We start from the raw sequence: 20150 nt of genomic DNA, 5'->3' as shown, positions 1-20150 counted from the left end.
TGTCTAGATGACATGCAAATCCCTCCCTGTGAAGTAAATACCATGTACAGTAGAATGTCGGTACACTACTTTCTTCTGTCTTGCCTTTCTAGACTTTTATCAATATTTTTATATTTTTACCAAGTATTTTCTGATGAAAAGCACAAGAATTGTAACAAGGTGTTTATGTAACATGTAACTAGCTAAACCTGTCACTTAGGCCCTTATTCTGATCGGTGCGTACTTTCCCGAATTCTTACGGAGCGGGCCGCACGCAACGCTATGCGGACATCGTCCGTAGAAACGCCCACCGAGCCTCCGCATTCGGACGGACTCACTCTTTAAGAACAGGGCGTGTGTACGGACGACATACAAACCTTGCGTGTGCGGTGGACACGTACAGATTCTGCACGGTCTTACAGCGTAAGCACGGTCTTACCGCGTCAGAACGTACGGGAAGCTGGCCGTACGCACGGATGCGGAGTATTTACGCCAAATACAACACTATTTCTCTGAGCACACACAGCGATCACATGATCCACTTATGCAATTAGGCAACCTCATTAGAAAGGGATTGTTGTCTATTTGAATCAATTAAATCCTAATATATACTGAAACACATTACTACTACATTCATTACACACATTAACCCTTACTGCATGTGAACATAACATACATCTATATACAGTATGTACATTTTGCTTATTTAAAAGATTATAAACACATATACTTTTCCATTTAAAAAAAAACACACAGACAACTTCGAACTGTAATAAACGATTTATTAACGTTACAAAACTTTTGTATAAAAAAAAAAAAATTAAATTAAATTGCGTCATCCAGCAGCTGGTCCAGTTCAGCCATGACCTGGCGCATGTGGCCTCTGATTCATAAGAGGGCCCCACGGAGACCCTCTTGTGCTTGGGCTGGCTCATCTGTGGACATATTACAAATGGTCAAATTAATAATGATATTCATGCATACATTTAACATAGTCATACCTAAATTTAAAACATGCACCGTGACAGGTGTGTGTGTGTGTGTATATATATATATATATATATATATATATATATATATATGTATATAGACACATATAGAACTATATATATGACACATACAGCTATACATACATGCATACATACTACATGGAAAGCCTGTTTTTTCCCCTCTACCCTTTACTCTGTAGAACACCTCACAGTCATAGTGCTCCTTCTGAATCCAAACCCACCCATGACTAAGCTCTGAGAAGCATGTCATGCGCTGAACCAATTCCAACTCATCAAAAAGTGCCCAGTGTCTGTTATATGATGGAGTGTGGCATGGGACTTAGTCAACTCTCAGGAATGCTCAGTACATTTGGGCAATCAAGCATGGCTTGCCTGCTGATGGTCTGCTCCATAAATCATTGTCATAATGCCAGTTAGGTGAAGCTGCAGCACTAACCCACTCCCATGCACAAAATCATTACTAAGCCCAAATCAACACACAATTATGGTGCCAAACATACATGCAGACCGCAGGGGGGGTTTAGCTAGAGAAGGGCCCAGGGGCACTGACCACTTGTTACTCCATTCTAAGCCACGCCTGTCCATACTCCATTTATGTCATCCTTAATCTAGTTTAGAAAGATCAATCACCAGTAAACTCTACTCACCTATATGAGGCTACAGATTGTATGCTTGCAGCAGGGACATGTAACCCTTACATGAGCAAGTCATCCCTTTCTTCCAGGATACAGATTAACTACACAGGTTCAGTGGCTCTTACAATCGACCTGAAAGCCATCCGCACAACCTGTGTCATTAATATGTGTCCAGGATGAAAGGGATGGTTTGGCCACCCTATATAAGTGTGTCTGTTGGTACCCTGTTTGTTATATGAATTTATAGTTTGAAAAAACACAATTGAATCACCAGTGCTACATAGCAAATAGTAGATGAGAAAAGGAATAATTAATCCTTATGTATACATACCAATTTCGGCCGCCTGGACGACCTCACAGGCCTCCACCTCCTCCTCTTCCTCAGGGGCCTCCTCTGGTGGCACCTCCTCCTCTGCTGGCAGCGCCTCCACAGCCCACCCCTCCTCCTCCACTTCCTCTGCCACCTCCTCCGCCATTCCTTCCTCAGGAAGCACCTCCTCGGCCCTTGCTTTGGCAACCTCCTCCTGGGCCACCTCTGCCTCCTCCCGGGCCTGTCTTGCTCGATCCCGTGCTGTGTTTGAGAAAAAATGCCAATTAGGGGTCATTTGGACAGATGTATTAAGGCTTAAAAAAAATAAATCCAAAGGTTATAAGTTGAGACAACTGTACAGCCAATCAGCTCCTTAGTGTCTTTTACACAACACAGCCTGTAACATGGCAGTTATGATGTGATATTTGGGCCATTGTAAACATCACAATCTATAATCCTACACAATCACATATTTTATGACCATTACAGGGTGTCAAACAGGAAGTAGCACACATATAGTGTATGCCATGTTTAACTCATGATCAGGCTGGTTACCTTATTGGCTTAAATAATGTCATGTAAGCAATCATGTACAAATGGCCATTTAATGTATAAACACTCACATCTCGCAATCCTGGCCCTGATTTGCTGGAGCAAATCCGGCTGGCGACGTCTCAGGTCTGACCACCGCCGCTCCAGCTGAGCGATGGTCCGCCGCACCTGTGTGCGGGCGTATATGCACCGGCGGGCCACCGCATAGGCATTCCGCTTCTGCCTATTAGTTATAAATGGACCTGCCCGCCCCAGCCTGGTCTCCATAACGGAGACCAGTGTCCTCAGCTCCGCAGCTGAAAAAGGTGCTGCTCTGCCATATGCCGCCATCTTAGCAATGGCACAATTCAAGCAATCATGTCCTGTCATTGGTTGATCAGAGTGATATTTGGTATTAACTTTATTGTTCATTTTGACAGTAACAGCGTGTATGTGCCACAACAGACGGCTAACCCATTGCATCGCAAACCCACACTTGCTGTACCTTTGCATAGTTGAGCAGACCATGCCATTACTTACTCTCTCCTAAACAGACAGTGTAAAATAAGTTGGGAACCCATTATATATAATCTATTACATTCACCAAACATGGGTTAAAGCAACAGGTGAAATAGTCTGCATCACTAGCCAGTTACACCTAACTCTACAAGGTACTAAACAGCTTTATTATAGTGAAAGCTATACAGCAGAAACATAGCAAATAGTGCCAGACCTTTTCCCAATATTAGGCCATGGTGCCATGTGTACACTTACCTTCTACTGGCCCACACTAGAGATGTGGAATGAAAAGTAGCTAGCATCAAGGCTGAATTTGGAGACCTTTCACATGTGATTTGGATGCTAGCACTGATTACTATTGCCTAAGTGGTGGACTGGATTTACATATGGAATGGGTATTGTCATTTGTACTACATACCAAACAAGTGCTCATACAGATGTACATTCACATATACATTTCATGTCTGACCTCAGTTTTATTTGGTCATTGGTGTACAAATCTGCATTTACCTACTAATTCAGACTTACTAAGTTTGCCAGGTTTTTTTAAACAATTTTTCCCCAGCTAGGGGCGTGGCCTATGCGCTGCACGGTCGACGCGGCCGTACGGAACGCAGGGTGTCGCTGATGTACGCCAATTACAGAAATAGGATATAAAGGTGTGTTAGACAAATGCAATGTTGTTGCAAACATGGCTGGCTCAGATACAGAGGAAGACCAGGTGTTTCAGGACCTGTTTGGCAACATGGACTCCAGCACCACCTATGTCCCCATCAACCCAGACCAGCCATTGGGAGAACAGCAGCCAGATGGGCCATCTACATCAGGCCAATCGGCAGCTGGCCCATCTTCAGCCTCAGCAGAATCATTGGGAACACAGCAGGTGGCTTCCCAACAGAGTAGCCTGCCCAGCACTTTGAGTACAGCGACAGGTGGCCGTGGCCGTGGCAGTGGCCGTGGCAGTGGCGGTGCCAGTGGCCGTGGCCGAAATAGGGCAACAGAGGAACCAACCACCAGAAACATGGCATTCGAAGCGCAGGAGCTTGCCATCCTGGTGCCCCGCGCACGGGATTGGATTGAATGTCCACAGGACAGGTTGACACACACAAGGAGATGGAAGATCTGGGAGGACATAACGGCGGAGATTAATGCGGTGGCTCCACAAGTTCGTGAGACGGAGCACGTTAAGAAGAGGCAAGTTCATGTGTGTTACATTTGAGCAGTACAAGACCAGGAATGTTTACATTAGATGTTAGATGGAGTAGGTAATTGGCCGGTCATGTTGCTTGGAGGCACAGACATGTTTGCCATTTCATTTAATTGATAGTTATTGTAGGGTGAGTGTGAGTGTATATTCTAAGGGTTGGTTTTCAAACTTAATTTAATGTAAGTTTGGTGTCATGAGGCACATGTTGTTATCTGTTGCAGATTGCAATGGGTGCTACAGCAAACATGAGGAGTGACATGTATTAATATGTAAACCTTGATTGCAGGTGGCACGACTTCAAAACGAACCTCAAGAAGAAATTGACCCAGTGGTGGGAACACAGCCACACCTTTGGGGCTGGCCCCATGCCATCAAAGCTGAAGCTCACCCCCCTGGAAGAGATGGCAGAGTGCTGCATTGCAGTCGAGGAGGTCCGGGGGGTGAGCACCATGGACAGCGAGGCCCCAGCGGAAGTCATGGCTTCTTTGCTTGAAGGTAACTATTTTCCATGTCATAAGTAGCTGGTTCTAATTTTGCATGGAATGTGTGGTAATTGTAATGTTCTCTTTCACCAGCATCCCCACCGCTTGGTCAAGAATCTCTTGAGGAGGTTGAGGAGTCTGTGCCACCTGCCACCAGTACCAGGCCCGTGCAGCAGCAGCAGCCACTGACCGCGGCTGAATGTAGCAGCTGGGGGCAGGTGCTTGGCCATATTCAGCAACAGGGAGAGTCGGCATCAGAGCGGGTGCGTAGGACCGAGGAGGTCTTGCAGGGTTTGGTCAGCAGCCACCAGAGTATTGCTGCTAGCCTGCAGGTGCTGGCTGATCAAGCCCTGCGGCAAAATGACCTCCTCCTCCACCATAATGAGCTTATGGTGGAGTTAGTTGCCAGCAATAGGGTCCTATTGTCAGCCGTTTCTGGTGCATTCCCACCATCAGCACTCCCTGCTGCCAGAGGGGGAAGACCATCCCCCCCCTCCCCAGCATCTGCTCCACCTGGGCCACCATCTGACCGTGGCCGTGGCCGAAGAGCTGCTGCACGTGGCAAGGAGCCTGCCAGGGGCAAACGTGCCCGCAGATGAACTTGTGTCCACATTAATATCCACCCTTATGTCTTCCCAAATCTTTCATTGAGCTGTGTGTGTCAGCTTGGGAAATTTACTAAAGGAAATTTGTAAAAAATAGGTGTATTTGTATCCAGAAATACACTTATTTTTGACATTTACTATCCCGAAAATACGGCAATTCATATTCGTATTGATAGAACATCAATACGAATACGAATTGCCGTATTTTTGGGATAGTAAATGTCAAAAATAAGTGTATTTCTGGATACAAATACACCTATTTTTACACCTATTTTTTACAAATTTCCTTTAGTAAAATCCCCCCATTATGTCTAATTCAGACAACATTGCTTTTATGTGGAGGCTTAATGGACCTCATTCAGGTTCAACTGGACCTGAATGAGGCCCATTGCTTTTATGTACTTCAACATCTCATTCTTTTCTGTGATTCCCTTTTTAAACATCATATAGTTATTAGTGTTTAATATGCATACCTCACAACTTTCATTGGTGGACCACAAATCACGTCACGCGTGTGAGGCCACGCCTTGTTTTGCCGCTGCTGCCCATCTGACTGGGGGGAATAGAAAGTTGTGCACATGCTATTCCCTGCTGACAAGCGGGTGGCAGCGGGGACTCCCAACTGCCCACCCGCTGTGGGACACTGCTGTCTTGTGCCAGGTATTGTACTACTTGTCTGTTTTTAGTATTACATTGCCCTGTGTCAGAAAAAGCATTGTTATCCCCCAAAAAGGACTCCAAATGTAAGAATATGCAGACAACTATTTGACTCACTCAATGTTTCAGTCAATTACACTTTTTAAAAGTATACTGTATATAGAACACCTATTCTTAACAGAACACTCCCAAGACAATGGATTTGGACACAAATCATCTCATACCATCATTTATTCTTTGAATTTGACATTTCTTTTATTTACATTATCCTTTTAATTTCACATTTCTTATCAGTATTACCCAAGACTTTCAGTCTCATCCTCTTACATTTAAAGTACACATTTCAAAACACTGACCTTTCATACTGCAGTCTTACTCATGGGGTCATTGTTCTTGTATGGGAAGTATGAGAGTCTTTTCAAATGTGTTCCTTAAATAAAGAAGTTTGTGACTAAAGGTGCTTAGGGACGTGAGGGGGATATGGGGGCGGCCAGGTGATGCAGGGGATTAAAGAGAAGGAACCTGCAAATGAGATTGATTAAAACAAAAAATGACATGTTGAAGGGCAGTGGTGGCCTAGTGGTGCCCTCTGTGGTTGCACATGTGGCACCACCCAATCAATGGGGGTTATTCTAGTCCTTTCTTTCTGACAAAATCCTTCTTAGATGGACAAAACCATGTGCACTGCGGGTGGGGCAGATGTAACTTGTGCAGAGAGAATTAGATTTGGGTGGGGTTTTTCTTCAAAGTGAGATCTATATTGAAGTGTAAAATCATGCAGTCAGTATTTTCCCTGCACAGAAACAAAATAACTCACCCAAATCTAATTCTCTCTGCACATGTTACATCTGCCCCCCTGCAGTGCACATGGTTTTGTCGATCTAAGAAGGATTTTGTCAGAAAGAATGAACTAGAATAAACCCCAATGTCGTTGTGTATTCTGTAGCTGTATCTGCTTATATGTTTTCTTTATTACTATTTCTCTTACTGTATCTGCATTATTTATTCTTGAACTATTGCCAAAAGCACGTTATTTCTGTATCCAGACAAAATGTGAATGACAAAATAAATAAAACTATGCATCAGTCCCATTTATTTGCGGATTGAAGTCGGTTAAATAGCCATTTTGTTTTATGATAAATAAATAACAATTATGTACAATGATCATAGTTTAAAGAAGATCTCCATCCATTCCCTCCACCTCAGTAGGATGCATTTTTCTGGGGCACTGTCTCCAAGAATGTGTACCCTCCAGGTGTTGAGGCCTTTTAGAAAAAAAGACAGTTCCGTGCACTTCTTAAAAGATAGCCAGTTAATGTGTACTGTTGTCAGTTCTTGAGTGGACTGGTACCACTACCATCCAGTTAGATTTTAACTAAACAATATATATTTACTGAACAATGACATGCAGGACTGTCTTAACGGCATTGTAGGCCCTGGGCAAAGCAATGCAATGGGGCCCCAACACACCCATTCACAGGCAAATGTATTTATAAAATGTCATAACTTACCGCTCCTGCTGTCCTACAGCATCTCTTCCTATGCTTCTAAAGAGTGAATGGCTGTCAGCAATCTGATTGGTGGATAGCTCCAACCATCCACCACTCAGCATGCTGGCAGCCATTCAGTGTCTCACTGCAGGCTTGTAGGCAGGTAGAGGGTGGCAGCCATTCAGTGTCTCCCCTGAATCTCAGAAGGCACCAGCCTTGAGTGCAGATCCCTATAGTCCAAGCTGACTCTTCTCAAAGTCCTCTGAAATTAGGGGGCCCTTGGGCAGTTGTCCATTATGCCCATGCATTAAGTTGGCCCTGATGACATGTGCTAATACTCCAAGGACATTTACACCTGAAGGACTCCAGCCTTTAGGAGTTACAGTACTCAGCTGATAGTAATGTGGAAGCCAATAAGGTGACCCTTGCCTTTCCTTATAAGTACATATGGATGATGTTCGCTCTTAAAACTATCATTTAAGTTTACAGAAAAATAATAATTAATGAATAACTAGAAAGCAATGATACTCAGCCAGTCACGGATAGTAGCCCTTTAAAAAGCCGTTTGACGTTTTGGGGTTTCATATATAGACCCCGTCCTGATTCTTTGAGCTGCAGTTCTTGATGTTGCATTGGGCTATATGACCGACCAACTGCCTGCTCCTTATGCCTTGTTATGGTTTGTACATGTGATTTTGCTTTGTTGCTACTAATATCTTTGGTGTACTGAACCAACTTGTCTTTTGCTACATCGCTGCTCGAGCATCAATGTGCTGCCTTCAACTTCTTTAACTACACTGTGGGCCTAATTCAGACCTGTTAGCAAGGCTTCAGTTTTTGCAGATGGACAAAACCATGCTGCACTGCAGGTGGGGCAAATGTAACATGTGCAGAGAGAGTTAGATTTGGGCGAGTTATTCTGTTTCTGTGCAGGGTAAATATTGGCTCCTTTTACACTCAATTTAGATTTCAGTTTGAATCACCTCACCCAAATATAACTTTCTCTGCCCATGTTACATTTGCCCCACCTGCAGTGCATAATGGTTTTGCAAAAATTTCAACCTTGCTAAAAGGCCTGAATGAGGCCCAATAAGAAGACTCCACTTCTGCCTGTGCTAACTTTGGATTGTTCTGAATTTTTTTTGCCTCTCACAAGTGGATTGCTTCACAAATGCCAGATGTGTTGCAATGCCATAAATATACAGAGTACAGAATTATATTTACTTGTTTTTAATTATTTGATATTTTGAGACGGGAAAAAAAAATCTGCCATTGAAGATAGGAAGGGCCGGGGAATGTTGGAAATGTTTAAATATGAGTTCTAGAATGTTCATTGCCATTGTATTTTGTCACAGGGCGGACAGAACAAGATGCCTGTTTTACCTCATTTATTTCCTTGTGTGTGTCACATGCCAGTGCTTGTTTTTTTTTAAATTCCATCTGAATGTCTCAGCAATAATAACGCCACTATTTAACCATTATATTTAAAATGTCTCTGTTCTAACTACACATTTGTTTATAATTAAATATTTATATATATTTACTGTACATGGGATTTGAGGTACTTACTTATTGGACAGCATTAAGAGTCTGATTCAACTTTGGTAGTAAAGCAAAAAAAGCAAACAGGCAAAACAATGTTGCACTACAGCATGGGTCTTCAAACTGTGGCCCTCCAGATGTTGTGGAACTAAATGTGGCAATGCATGCTGGGACATGTAGTTTCACAACATCTGGAGGGTCACAGTTTGAAGACCCATGCACTACAGGTTGGCAGATGCATACCTCCCAACATATGGCATGTAAACGAAAAGGGGCGTGACCTCACGGGATGATATGTCCTCAGGCCACGCCCCGGTTTTCACCCTTCTGCAATGCTGAATAGATGCTGTGTGCATGCGCACAGCGTCTATTCCCTTCAGGCTGGGGGGACTTCCAACTGCCCCACCCCCTCCTGCCGCTGGACACTGGTGGCCCCGGACTGGGGGTGGGACCATCCCAAAGTACCGGGACGGTCCCGTGAAAAATGGGACAGTTGGGAGGTATACAGATGTAACACAGAGATTTAAGCCCTGTACATACTGCAATATAGCTCATTTTAGTCCTTCTGAGCGATATTGCTTTATTTTATCGCCCAGCGTATGTGTTGTACACGACTGTCAATGAGTGCACTAATGGGATGGTAACTCCCCCCCTCCATCATCTGTGCATGCACAGATAAAGGAGCAGATTGTTAACGATGGCCATTGGCCATACTGGTCCCCGCTCCCCCCCTGCTATCGTTTGTTGACCGCATCAACAAGTGTGTATGCACCGATATCGGCAGCAGCGGGGATCACCCAGTGTGAATGGGCCTTTACATTTAGGTGGGGTGTGTTGAAACTGAAATATAAGCTTAAAAAAAATAAGGTGATAGAGCATATAGCAACCAATCAGATTCTGTCTACACTCAGTATAGTTGTTCTATAGACAGAATCGGATCGGTTGCTATGGGCAGAATCACTTTTTTTCATGGCTAGAAGCTTTATTAAATGTAACCCTATATTTCATTATAAAAATAAAGCTGTCTTATATCTGTGGACTACATGCAAAAGCAGACTGTATTTTCCCTGCAGGGAAAATACATACAGTAAATACATTTGCTTTCCTTGCATAGCTATATGGTTTGTTCCAGACGCAAAATTATTTTTTTCTTTACTGAATCTCACCCTAAGTACTTGAGAACAATATGTTGTTAAGCACAATGTATATTTTGGACAGCTGATCATCACATTTTAATAACCACATACCTCCTTTAATGCTGACTTTATGTCCAAGGACTTACGCATGGCGAAGCCACATTGGGACACAAAAAGAGGGCATAACCATGATTAAAAGGGTGTGACTTCATGGAATTACACACTTGGGAGCCCCTTTTGCCATCACTGTGGTTGCATGCCCAGCACACTAGGAGCTGCTGGCCTGCACCTAGTCTTTCTCTCTCCGGTAAATAGACGTTGTGCGCATGTGTTGGAACTGGAAACCCAGGTTGTTTAATGCGGGTCCCGCTCACAGCATCAGGAGAGCTGCATTCCTGGTGCAAGGAGATGTAATTTCAAGTGCTAGCACTGTATCCATGTTCAGTGTGAATGGTGCCAGCCCAGGGATAGCCCAGGCCGGGAATGGTCTTGGGTCAGACTCCGTTTACTTAGGAGAGATGCACCATGTGTTTGCTTCACTTAAAATGGAACTGCTGTTTTCAAGTGCTATCTAGGCACCTCATAGGATGTATTCATATACTTGAGCCAGGTACAGTACCAGGAGACAAGATGCTGGAGAACTGCAGTGGTGACTATATAGTAATTACCTTTGTTTTAATATTTAAACTAATAATCATGTGTTAGACCAGGCATGTCCAACCTTGGCCCTCTAGCTGTTGTGAAACTACAGGTCCCATCATGCCTTGCCACAGTTTTGCTATTAGAGAATGCTAAAACTATTGCAAAGCATGCTGGGATGTGTAGTTTCACAACAGCTGGAGGGCCAACGTTGGACATGCCTGTTTTTAACAGTGCAACACTAAAAAAAGTATTTGTTCCAAGAATTATTATTATCTGTTCTAATGCTATTTGAAGATAAAATTGCATGAACTTGGTACACAATCTTGGTGCTTTATAAATAGGCTTCACAAAAGGTAGTTATCAATAGCAGTAGCCACATTATTGTACAGGGCAATGCATAAGCAGTCCTCAGAACACACCCATTTTCTCGAACTAAATGACTTTTAACCTTTTAACAATTATGCTTGCCTTCTATACATTAAAACACATCTTCAAGATGAGCCACTGCTCACTGATCAGTACTATGGACTGTACTTACTTTTCCCAATGGTTTAAGATACGCTAGCCAATCAATAGAATTATGGATGTTTCCACATGGTTTAGGTTCTCTTTTATATTGGTTTATTTTTCTAATTTCATTATTTTATTTTACTACCAGTGTATCTTGCTGATGTTTACATTATAGTCGTATGTTTCATCTGTACACCTTCAGCATGGACTGATATAGTCTTAATAAATCTATAAATTAATTTGTGGCAGAATTCTGAATGCATACATTTTGTTTTATCTATTTTGAACTGTAATAAATAAAATGTATAAATCATATTTAATTAGAAAGATTCCTAGAGGTGTGCAGTGGGGTGAGGCAGGTGAGGCACAGCCTTTCCTGTTATACTAGTGCATTTTCCGGCATTTTGAATGTCAAAATACAAATAATTTATAAATAAATTCTTATTTTTATTATTCTAATAATTTTTATAGTCAAAACGCTGGAGTAAAAAGTCTATGGCAGGTGAGGCAGTGCCTCACCTGGCTACCTTTTCTGCACATCTCTTATCAAAACTCAGTGAATCTCCAGCTGTACAAACTGCTGCACATGTGTATAATGCTGGTATGTCTGGTATCTGGCTCTGGTACTTGCCAGGGACTCCATAGCCATTTTCCTCACCCATGGGCGGATTCAGGGGTGGGTGGGGGGGGGGGGCACCCAGGCAAGTGCCCCCCCCCCCTGTCATTTCATAGCTTATTTTGTAGCTGAAGACCAGGGCTTTCCAATGAGTCCAGCCTTGTGTCGCTAGCCCCCCGGGAACCAGAGATACCAGCATTTTCCCCATAGGATAACATGGGACCCGCTAATTCTGACCCGCACCCGGTTCCGACGGCTGCCAGTTCTCCATCACAGAAGTTCGAATCCAAATTGCTGGGCCTTCAATTTGATACCAGACTGGTCCATATGGGTCAATTGGTTCCGGAGATATTGCGGGTAAACTGATTGTTTTATTTCCAAAATGTAATTTCATGGCTGTTCATGTTCTTTGAGGGCAGATTACTCTGGAACTAAACGGACCAGTTTCACGGGAGCAAAATCATTCAAAGGCCACTCAAAAGTGGTCAGTTGGTTCCGAAGATATAGCCAGTTAAACAATATAGCTGGTTAAAGGGGTAGGGGAGAGGGGGGTGGTTTTCTCTCCCCTTCACACCACAAACTGCAGGGACTAGGCTGGTGTGAAAGGGGCCAACCCAGGAATTATCCTGGGACCATATTCCCAGGTAAAGCCCTGCATTTTCTGGTGTGAAAGGGGTATTATTTCAAATAGCAGGGACCTGCAGTGCTCTGAACACAGCTGAGCAGCCTCCCGAACTCTGCCCGGCAGTCAATGGCTGTCACTTCTGCCCAGCGGTGGCTGTCCCCCAGTAACCATGAGCATGTATTCCCCCTTGGCAATGAGCATGTAATCCCATATGGAAACGAGCATGGAACCCATGGCAATGAGCATGTAGGTAAGCATCACTTATGTAGCATAGTTTTTAATAGGCATTATGGTGTTTGGCATAATATGTAATGGACATTATGATGTGTGGCTTAACATGTAATGGTCATTATGGTGTAAGCAATGCCCTGTTTATGAAGCATATTGTGAATTTTGGCTTAATCTGTGTGGCATTATGTGAATTTTGGCTCTATACGTGTAGCATTATGTTAATTTTGGCACAATCTGTGTGGCATTATATGAATTTTTGCCGAGAGACTGCACCAGGACTTCACTTCACCGGAAGAGGCTTTCTCATGGTGCGCGTTGCAGTCCAGATGCAGTCTCTCGGCATCCTTTGCAGCGGGATTCCGGTGAAAGCCTCAGGCTCCGTCCTTGGCCGGACGGCCAGGTACTCTTCTGCTTCTCCTCCCCCCAGCTGCTGTTTGCCTCTCATTTAAGGCCGGGCACCAACCTCGATCTCTCCTGCATACTTCATTGTCCCTGTCCTCCTTCACAGCTGGGCTGCTAGCCGTGTGCCGCTCATCTCCCACCACTATGACATTGTTGTATGTGGAGGACAGCAGCGCACATTTGACCACCAAAAGGGACAGACCTGCACTATTTAAGCTTTATTTGGAAACACTCATCCACCCTGATCTGTGAAAACTTACCCTGCGCTGGAGAGTCCTCTATTCAGGGGGGCAGCCAGACCAGAGGGGACAGCAGTTTTTCATACTTTTCCTCCTAATAATTCCCCCTTCAAATAGAGCACGCTCACCCACAATACCTATAAGAGTCCACCAAATTATTTTGATGGCAGCTGACAAATCGTGGGACTTACATGATAATTGAGAAGGGTGACCTCTCTAAGATGGAATGCTAATCTCCTACTTTTTGTTACAGGTATATATAGTCAGTAGCAGCTCTATTAGGGAAGAATAGGAGGTTTTTCCTTTCATATCCGCCCAAATCCTTAATAAAATGCATTTTCCCACAATACCTCAGAAGCCCACTGATTAACAGTGGAAGCCAGCAAGTATTATTAAGGGTATTTGACTAAAGAAACAGGCAAGGGGACTTCCGTGTAATACATCAAATAACCCGTTCTTGCCATAGTTATATAAAGTAGGATAGAAAACACACATCCAGGACCAACAGGGATATTTCAAACTATACTTTATCTCTCTCCCTTACTAGCTCTCTTTTCTTCTCCTTTTTCTCTCTGGCCTCCTTTTTTTCTTTTCTGTCTTGAGGGTAGGCGGAAGAGCAACCCTTACTTTATGATTTCAGAATTATTCAAGTTTTATATACCTGTACAAAGATTCTTTAAAAATGGTTTTCATATAAATTATTTGATTATCCTCTGCTGCGGAACAAAACAATGCCATATTTTAAGAGCCATAGACATTAATTTATAACTGTCTCACTTGAACTAAATGTGGTCAACTGTAGATACTGCTTCATATAGGGTCAAAGTATACTTTGTGCTTAATTATTGCTCTAATAAACACATCTAAATAATATATATTCTTTGCCTCATTAAATTCAAACAGGCTGGAGATTTATCTCTCATCAGACACAGTGTTTCTTCACAATAATCTCTGTGGTAGCCACTGTTTGATACATTTGTTATTCATACCTTGTGGAAAACTGATTTGTTGTTGCATTTGTTACATTCCTCTAGTCTAGGCTGAACAAGACACCTATGAGAAAAAAAACTCTCTAGCTAGTAACTTAATATTAGCATAGAGATAGGGTCTGCCTCCTATATTTGTGGCAGACCAAAGTAACAAGTGTTTTTGATTTATATTTAACTTGTGTGTTTAATATATATGTCTGTCTAGCACCTATTTTAGAGATAATAATAAAAGTTCATTCTTAATGTTGTGATACTAGCATTGACTGCTGAATCAGGGGCATTGACAGATTGAGTCTTTTGCGTTGTCCTACTACCTCCATTTATGTCTCATAAATTACGTTACATAATTTCCATCTAAGAGTCCCCAAAAATGGGGTATTAATGGGGTCTAGTATTTTGTTGCATAATGTGTAGAAGTTGCATATGGTGTGGAACACTACACTCAAGGGCACTTTTGAGTGACCACACCCCTTTTCCAGAGCACGCCTTCGGCGCACATATAACTACATCCTTCACTTTTGTCGCCAAGGTGGGCCTGTGTACTTTAAACTCCAGGGCCTATTTTTAATCTCATTCCCACCCTCTCTCGCCGCTCTCTTAACATGTACACTGGCACCACTAAGCCCCCCCTTCCCCTCTCCTATCATGGTGCCCCCCCCCTGTCATTTTCTCCTGGATCCACCCCTGCTTTTACCTCTCCTTTATAAAAACACCAGTGTATGGCATAAGAACGCATGTGAGGAATAACATACTATGGTGTGGCATAAAAGTGAAAAAAAATAAATAAAAAAAAGGTCCCTGCAGTACTTTGAATAATGGTTATTATGTGGCATAATGTGATTTTTTTTTTTGGGGGGGGGGGGGGGGGGGCAGAAAAGTGCAAAAGCGCTGAGAGTGATTTACAGTCAGATCAGCTAGGCAGAATTCTCTACCTAACTCCCAAGCAGCTTTGGGAACACCAGCAAACTCCTGCTCTGATGCTGGGTACACACCAGGACGACTAGGGCCCGATCCCATTCCTTTTCTGTTCTGGTGTGGACAGATACCGATCCGATGCGCGGTCCCACGGGTCGGTCGTTCCTCAGATCCCACCTGCTGCAGGTAGGATCTGAAGGACAACCATACTCCCGGGTGCGGATCGCCATCAGATCGGACCCGCTCTCGGTGCACATCGTGAGTGGGTCGTCCTGGTGTGTACCCCACATAAGGCTCCTAGATAGGGGACTCTACATTCAGATGTCCCTGTACCACATGCTGGGAGCAAAAGGTCAGAAGAAAGCATCTGGTCTCCAACTATACCACCATAAAAGCTTGTCTATATACTGTACCCAAAAGATGGCTCTGTTCACAGACAAAGATCGAACTAGCCACAGAGCTAACTGTCAGTTCTTTGTATCCTCTGTTAACATGCACATAAGCAATATCAGAATAAATCGTGTGATCAGGTATTGGTGACCTCCATCTGACTTGCAATCAGGCCCTATGTATCTTTCACTACACTTTTAGACACACATTTATTTTTCCCACTCTTACAAGGTTGTTTGTTTTTTATTAATTATCACTACTGATTTTACATGTGTTTTACACTAGTCACAAAAAGTATTAACATTCACATTTATTATAAAAGTTTTGTTTTTTTGGACACAGACGTTTTGGTTGGTATGGATGATCTCTACTGCAGAAGATACACAATATATAAATGCAGCTGATATTTTGAACAAGTCTAACAAGGTCACATATAAAGGCCGGAGCAACCACAAATAAAGTTTCCTGTGGAAGATTCTAGTTGTCAGGTCCACACAGAGCCAGAACAATGGTCTCATAGTCTCCTTTCAGCTTTTCATCCTAGAAATAAAGATTGCATACAGGATATTAGGGACACATGCACAAGTGTGAAAGGATCTTAATTTTATCACTTAATTTGTATTCCATTCACAGCAATGTTAACAGGTAAAGCGCAGGGTTACTATCCAGATTTATTACATTTTTAGTTCATTTTCTCTGTGCAGTAAAACCTGCTTCAGTTGCAACTTCGTAGGTGCTTAAATGAAATTCCTGCATGGTATAAGTCTCAGCTGAGAGTCTCAGGTACACTGAACAGTGAGTCGCTGCATCTGCCATGCAGAGAAGATGCAATATGTAAAGAAAGGTGGCATGCTACACCGCGGAGTAGCTCAGTCAGCCATACCAGAGATCTTGTGCTGCGGTTGTATAGATGGTTTATGGAGGACACATCTGAAGTTGTTTTTAAAGCCATTGGGCGGGATGCTTTAACATCCATGCCCACACTTCGCCAGCTACCGCTGACATAATTATCGCATATGCTCTAACATATGCTATAATAATGGCAAAGGACAGCTCTTGCGTTAAGAGCTGTCCTTTGCTGTGAGCCAGCGGATCCCCCCTCCCTACCTTACCCGGCTTATGCTGCTGCGGGGGGCGGTCATAGCCCATAGGCTTCTATGGGGCATCACAGCCTTTGCTGGCAATGACCCCCGTCGCGGTAACCCGGCAGAGGGTCTTTAGAGCTTCCCACAATGCGGTAAAAACCCAGATAATGGAAATTTAGCCCATTTTTAGTTTAGAGAATCCCGCCCATGATGTTGTAGATATTGCAAGAAAGGGCAGATATCAATATTTCACCAGGTTTGCTCTGCAGAAATCTAAACCAAAATGTCACCGTTTTAAAACCCATTTCTCACAATAATTACTTCATACCAGATTTGTAGTACATGCACAGTTTGCATACCATAATAGCTTGGCGCAGTGATTTTCCATAGCTCCGCTTAAAGTGAGTTTTTATTTCTTTTAAATCAATTTCAGAACGAGATACTAAGAGCCTGATTAAATCCTTATGCCTGGTTCCAGACCCCTAGGAGAAGAAAAAAAAAAAAAGTAAATTCTAAGATTAGAGGAGGAAGAAGAATATGGTCATGTTTAGTTTATGCAAAATATATTGCACTCCTAATATTTTGGAATGAAAGGGCCTCAGCTGCTTGAAGACTTGGGTTCCCCATATACCAGGCATACAGTGCAATAACTAATTGTTCATCCCCGAAAACAGACAAGTACATTGTTTACAGTCCATAGGTGCTAAAATTGGAAGGGGATCAAGTTGCAGGATATTTATCAAACCTTGGAGGGATAATGTGTAGCTGGCCAAAGCAACCAGCCAACTACGGATTTAAAAAAAAAAAAAAAAAAAAAAAAAAAAAAAAAAAAATTGAGCTAGCTAAACGACAGAAGCTGATTGGTTGTTGGGTCACTACTCCACTTTATCTCTCCAAAGCTTGATTCACCTTCCGCTTTGTCCATTTATGGGTTATGTAGTGGTTGAAACTATTTGAGAATATATTGGTTTGAATTGTTGAGCAAAGGAAGAGATCAGCGCAACCTTGCTGAATCCATCATGGAAATTACAGTCTTTAAAAAATGGACTTGCGACTGAACCCTACAAAAAAAAAAAAAAAAAAGGGAATAACCAGTTTTCTTTTGCATGATTTTTAGTCAAGCTTCAAAATAATACCTTCATTGCCAAGAAGAACCTCTCTGAAAAATAAGCGGGCCTGCTTATTATAACCTTTACTGCAAATTAAAAAGGGAAAAAAAAAAAGCTGTTATAACAGTTCCTCAATATTGCTACTGACTAACCAATCATTTAAAAAAGGTAGATTACTTTCCGCAAATGAAAATAAATAAAATAAAATAGAAACCATGTACTGTAGAAGAGGTTTTAATTTACCCAGATACCACCATTACAGTGCTGGTTTAAAAGGATATCTATTCTTGACACAGGTGACTTAATTAGTACCTCAGCCACTTTTCGTTAACCATCTGGACTCAAGCACGGATATCCTTAAAACCTGAACTGTAATGGCAGAGTTTGAGAAACAACACTATGGCTTAAAACAAAATCTAAAATTAAGTACACACTATACAAATTAATATGCAATATAGTAACAATTGATTAGGTTGAAAATAAAACAGTCTATTAATTTCTACCTACAGTATATTGTATCTCATGCAGTGCACACCTATCAATCAAGGCCCAGATGAAGTTACTACTTATCTGTTTCAACCAGAATCTTACTACCCCAAAATAGCAATCCTATTTCTCCCTGGGTCCACTAACATACATTGAAAGTAATGGTTATAACCCTGGATACACGGTCATTAAAAATAGTTTTACCCTTAACAACATCAATAGAGTCTGCAATCACAATCTTCTCTGGCAGAGTATTCCATATCTTTACCACCCATAATGTAAAGAAACCCTTCCTTCACTGGATATCAAACTTCCTCTTCTCTACCCTTAGGGGTGACTGCAGGGCCGGCCTGTCCAATACGCAGTTGAGTAAGGCGCCGTAGTAAACAGGGCGCTGACCGGGTTTTCTCCATTGCCCTGATTACTATGGTGCCTTACTGCGCATGGAGGGAGAGGTGGAGCCTGCGATATTCAGAGCAGGTCCAAAGCCATTTGAAATCTCACAGATTTTTGAGCCAATCTGAGCTCATGGCCTGGAAACCAGTCAGGAGCAGTAGTGTTGGCTCCTGATTGGCTGCCCACTCTGCTCTCTGCCCAGCCGGTGGCAGAGAGAATGTAATCCCCCTTGCATGAACATTTAAGCCTCCTCATGGAAATGGACATGTAACCCTGGGCATTGAACATGTATGTAATGGGCATTATGGTGTGTGACAGTGTGTAATGGGTATCACAGCACAGTGTGCATAATCTTGGCGAAGTGTCTAAGAGGCTTACTGTGTGGTGTAATGTGAATTGTACTAATATGTGGCCACGCCCTAAATTTTTAATGCACGCCTCTGGGGCACACTCTCCCTATTTTTAAGTATCAATAATACTCCACCCACAATATCTACATGAGGGGGCGCTAATATCCAAGTTTGCTTATGTCGTAACCCAGGACTGAAGGGTACCCCCTTTCTTCCCTATATGTACTGCCAATCAACATGACCTGAAGTGCAGGACTCAGAGTTGCTAGGCAACCACCCCACAGCTCAGTATAAGTATAAGTATCTATCTATATCCTAGGGACCCAGTGCCTACCTGGAATCCCTGAAGCCACAGAGCCCTTTTTCATTGGTGCCTCAGTGGGCGCCAAACTAGAGTGGCTTACTATTCATCTGTATGGGCATGTTTTTTTTTTCCCAAGTTATCTGTTCCTCCTGGCTCCCGCCGCTGCCCGGCAGCCAGCGTCTTCAAGTTCTCCCTGCTCCAGTTGTCACCTCGCCGCAACAGCTTCCTTCTGTCCGGCTCCCTATGCAGCCTCCCCCTGCTCGGCTCTATTAGCCGGCATCCTCCGCCCGCTGCTGTCCCCCGCACGGCTCCGGGCAGGGCTGCACATGAGATTTCACTAATTTTATGTGCAGCCCGTCCGACCTCCTGACCCGATGTGCACGGGACCGCGCATCGGATCGGACGGGATGTCTACATGTGCGATTTGGGCCGATTTCACTGCCCGATTCATCCGAATCGGGTGAAATCTTTCCCATATCGCATAGTGTATGGGGGCCTTAAGAGATAAGTAATGAAATTAGATCACTATTCTTCGCCCGGGAGTTCAATGTAAACCATTAACAGTATTGCTCAATGGAGCATATCGTAGTGTGTACGCACCTTACTGTGCAATGTGGATGTTCTCCTGGCTTCTGAAATGAAGCCTAGTGTATTTGTGTGCACATGTGGCATTTTATAAAGATTGTAAGTTCAACTAGGATAGTGCTTATGTGAATGGTTTTAAACTATTCTACAGCAGTAATTGGTTCACTATATAA

General features: G+C 43.0%; 1 protein-coding gene across 2 annotated transcripts in view; it reads right to left on the bottom strand.

The window, feature by feature from the left end:
* Positions 1 to 15886: 15886 nt before the first annotated feature.
* The window catches only part of LOC146078371 (annexin A1-like), a 17381-nt gene continuing 13117 nt past the window's right edge, over positions 15887 to 20150 (bottom strand). For both annotated transcript variants that reach the window (XM_083186102.1, XM_083186103.1), the window contains exons 11-13: positions 17884 to 17942; positions 17107 to 17229; positions 15887 to 16202 (exon numbers count right to left, since the gene is read on the bottom strand). In XM_083186102.1, the coding sequence (XP_083042228.1) occupies positions 16140 to 16202; positions 17107 to 17229; positions 17884 to 17942 (245 nt within the window). In that variant the 3' untranslated portion in view covers positions 15887 to 16139. The remainder of the gene's footprint in view (positions 16203 to 17106; positions 17230 to 17883; positions 17943 to 20150) is intronic.

This window comes from Crinia signifera, chromosome 1 (genome assembly GCF_055691185.1).
Source record: "Crinia signifera chromosome 1, ASM5569118v1, whole genome shotgun sequence".
Classification (NCBI taxonomy): domain Eukaryota; kingdom Metazoa; phylum Chordata; class Amphibia; order Anura; family Myobatrachidae; genus Crinia; species Crinia signifera.
Note: the sequence above shows the minus strand (reverse complement) of the source record. Positions and strands in the feature narration are given on the sequence as shown.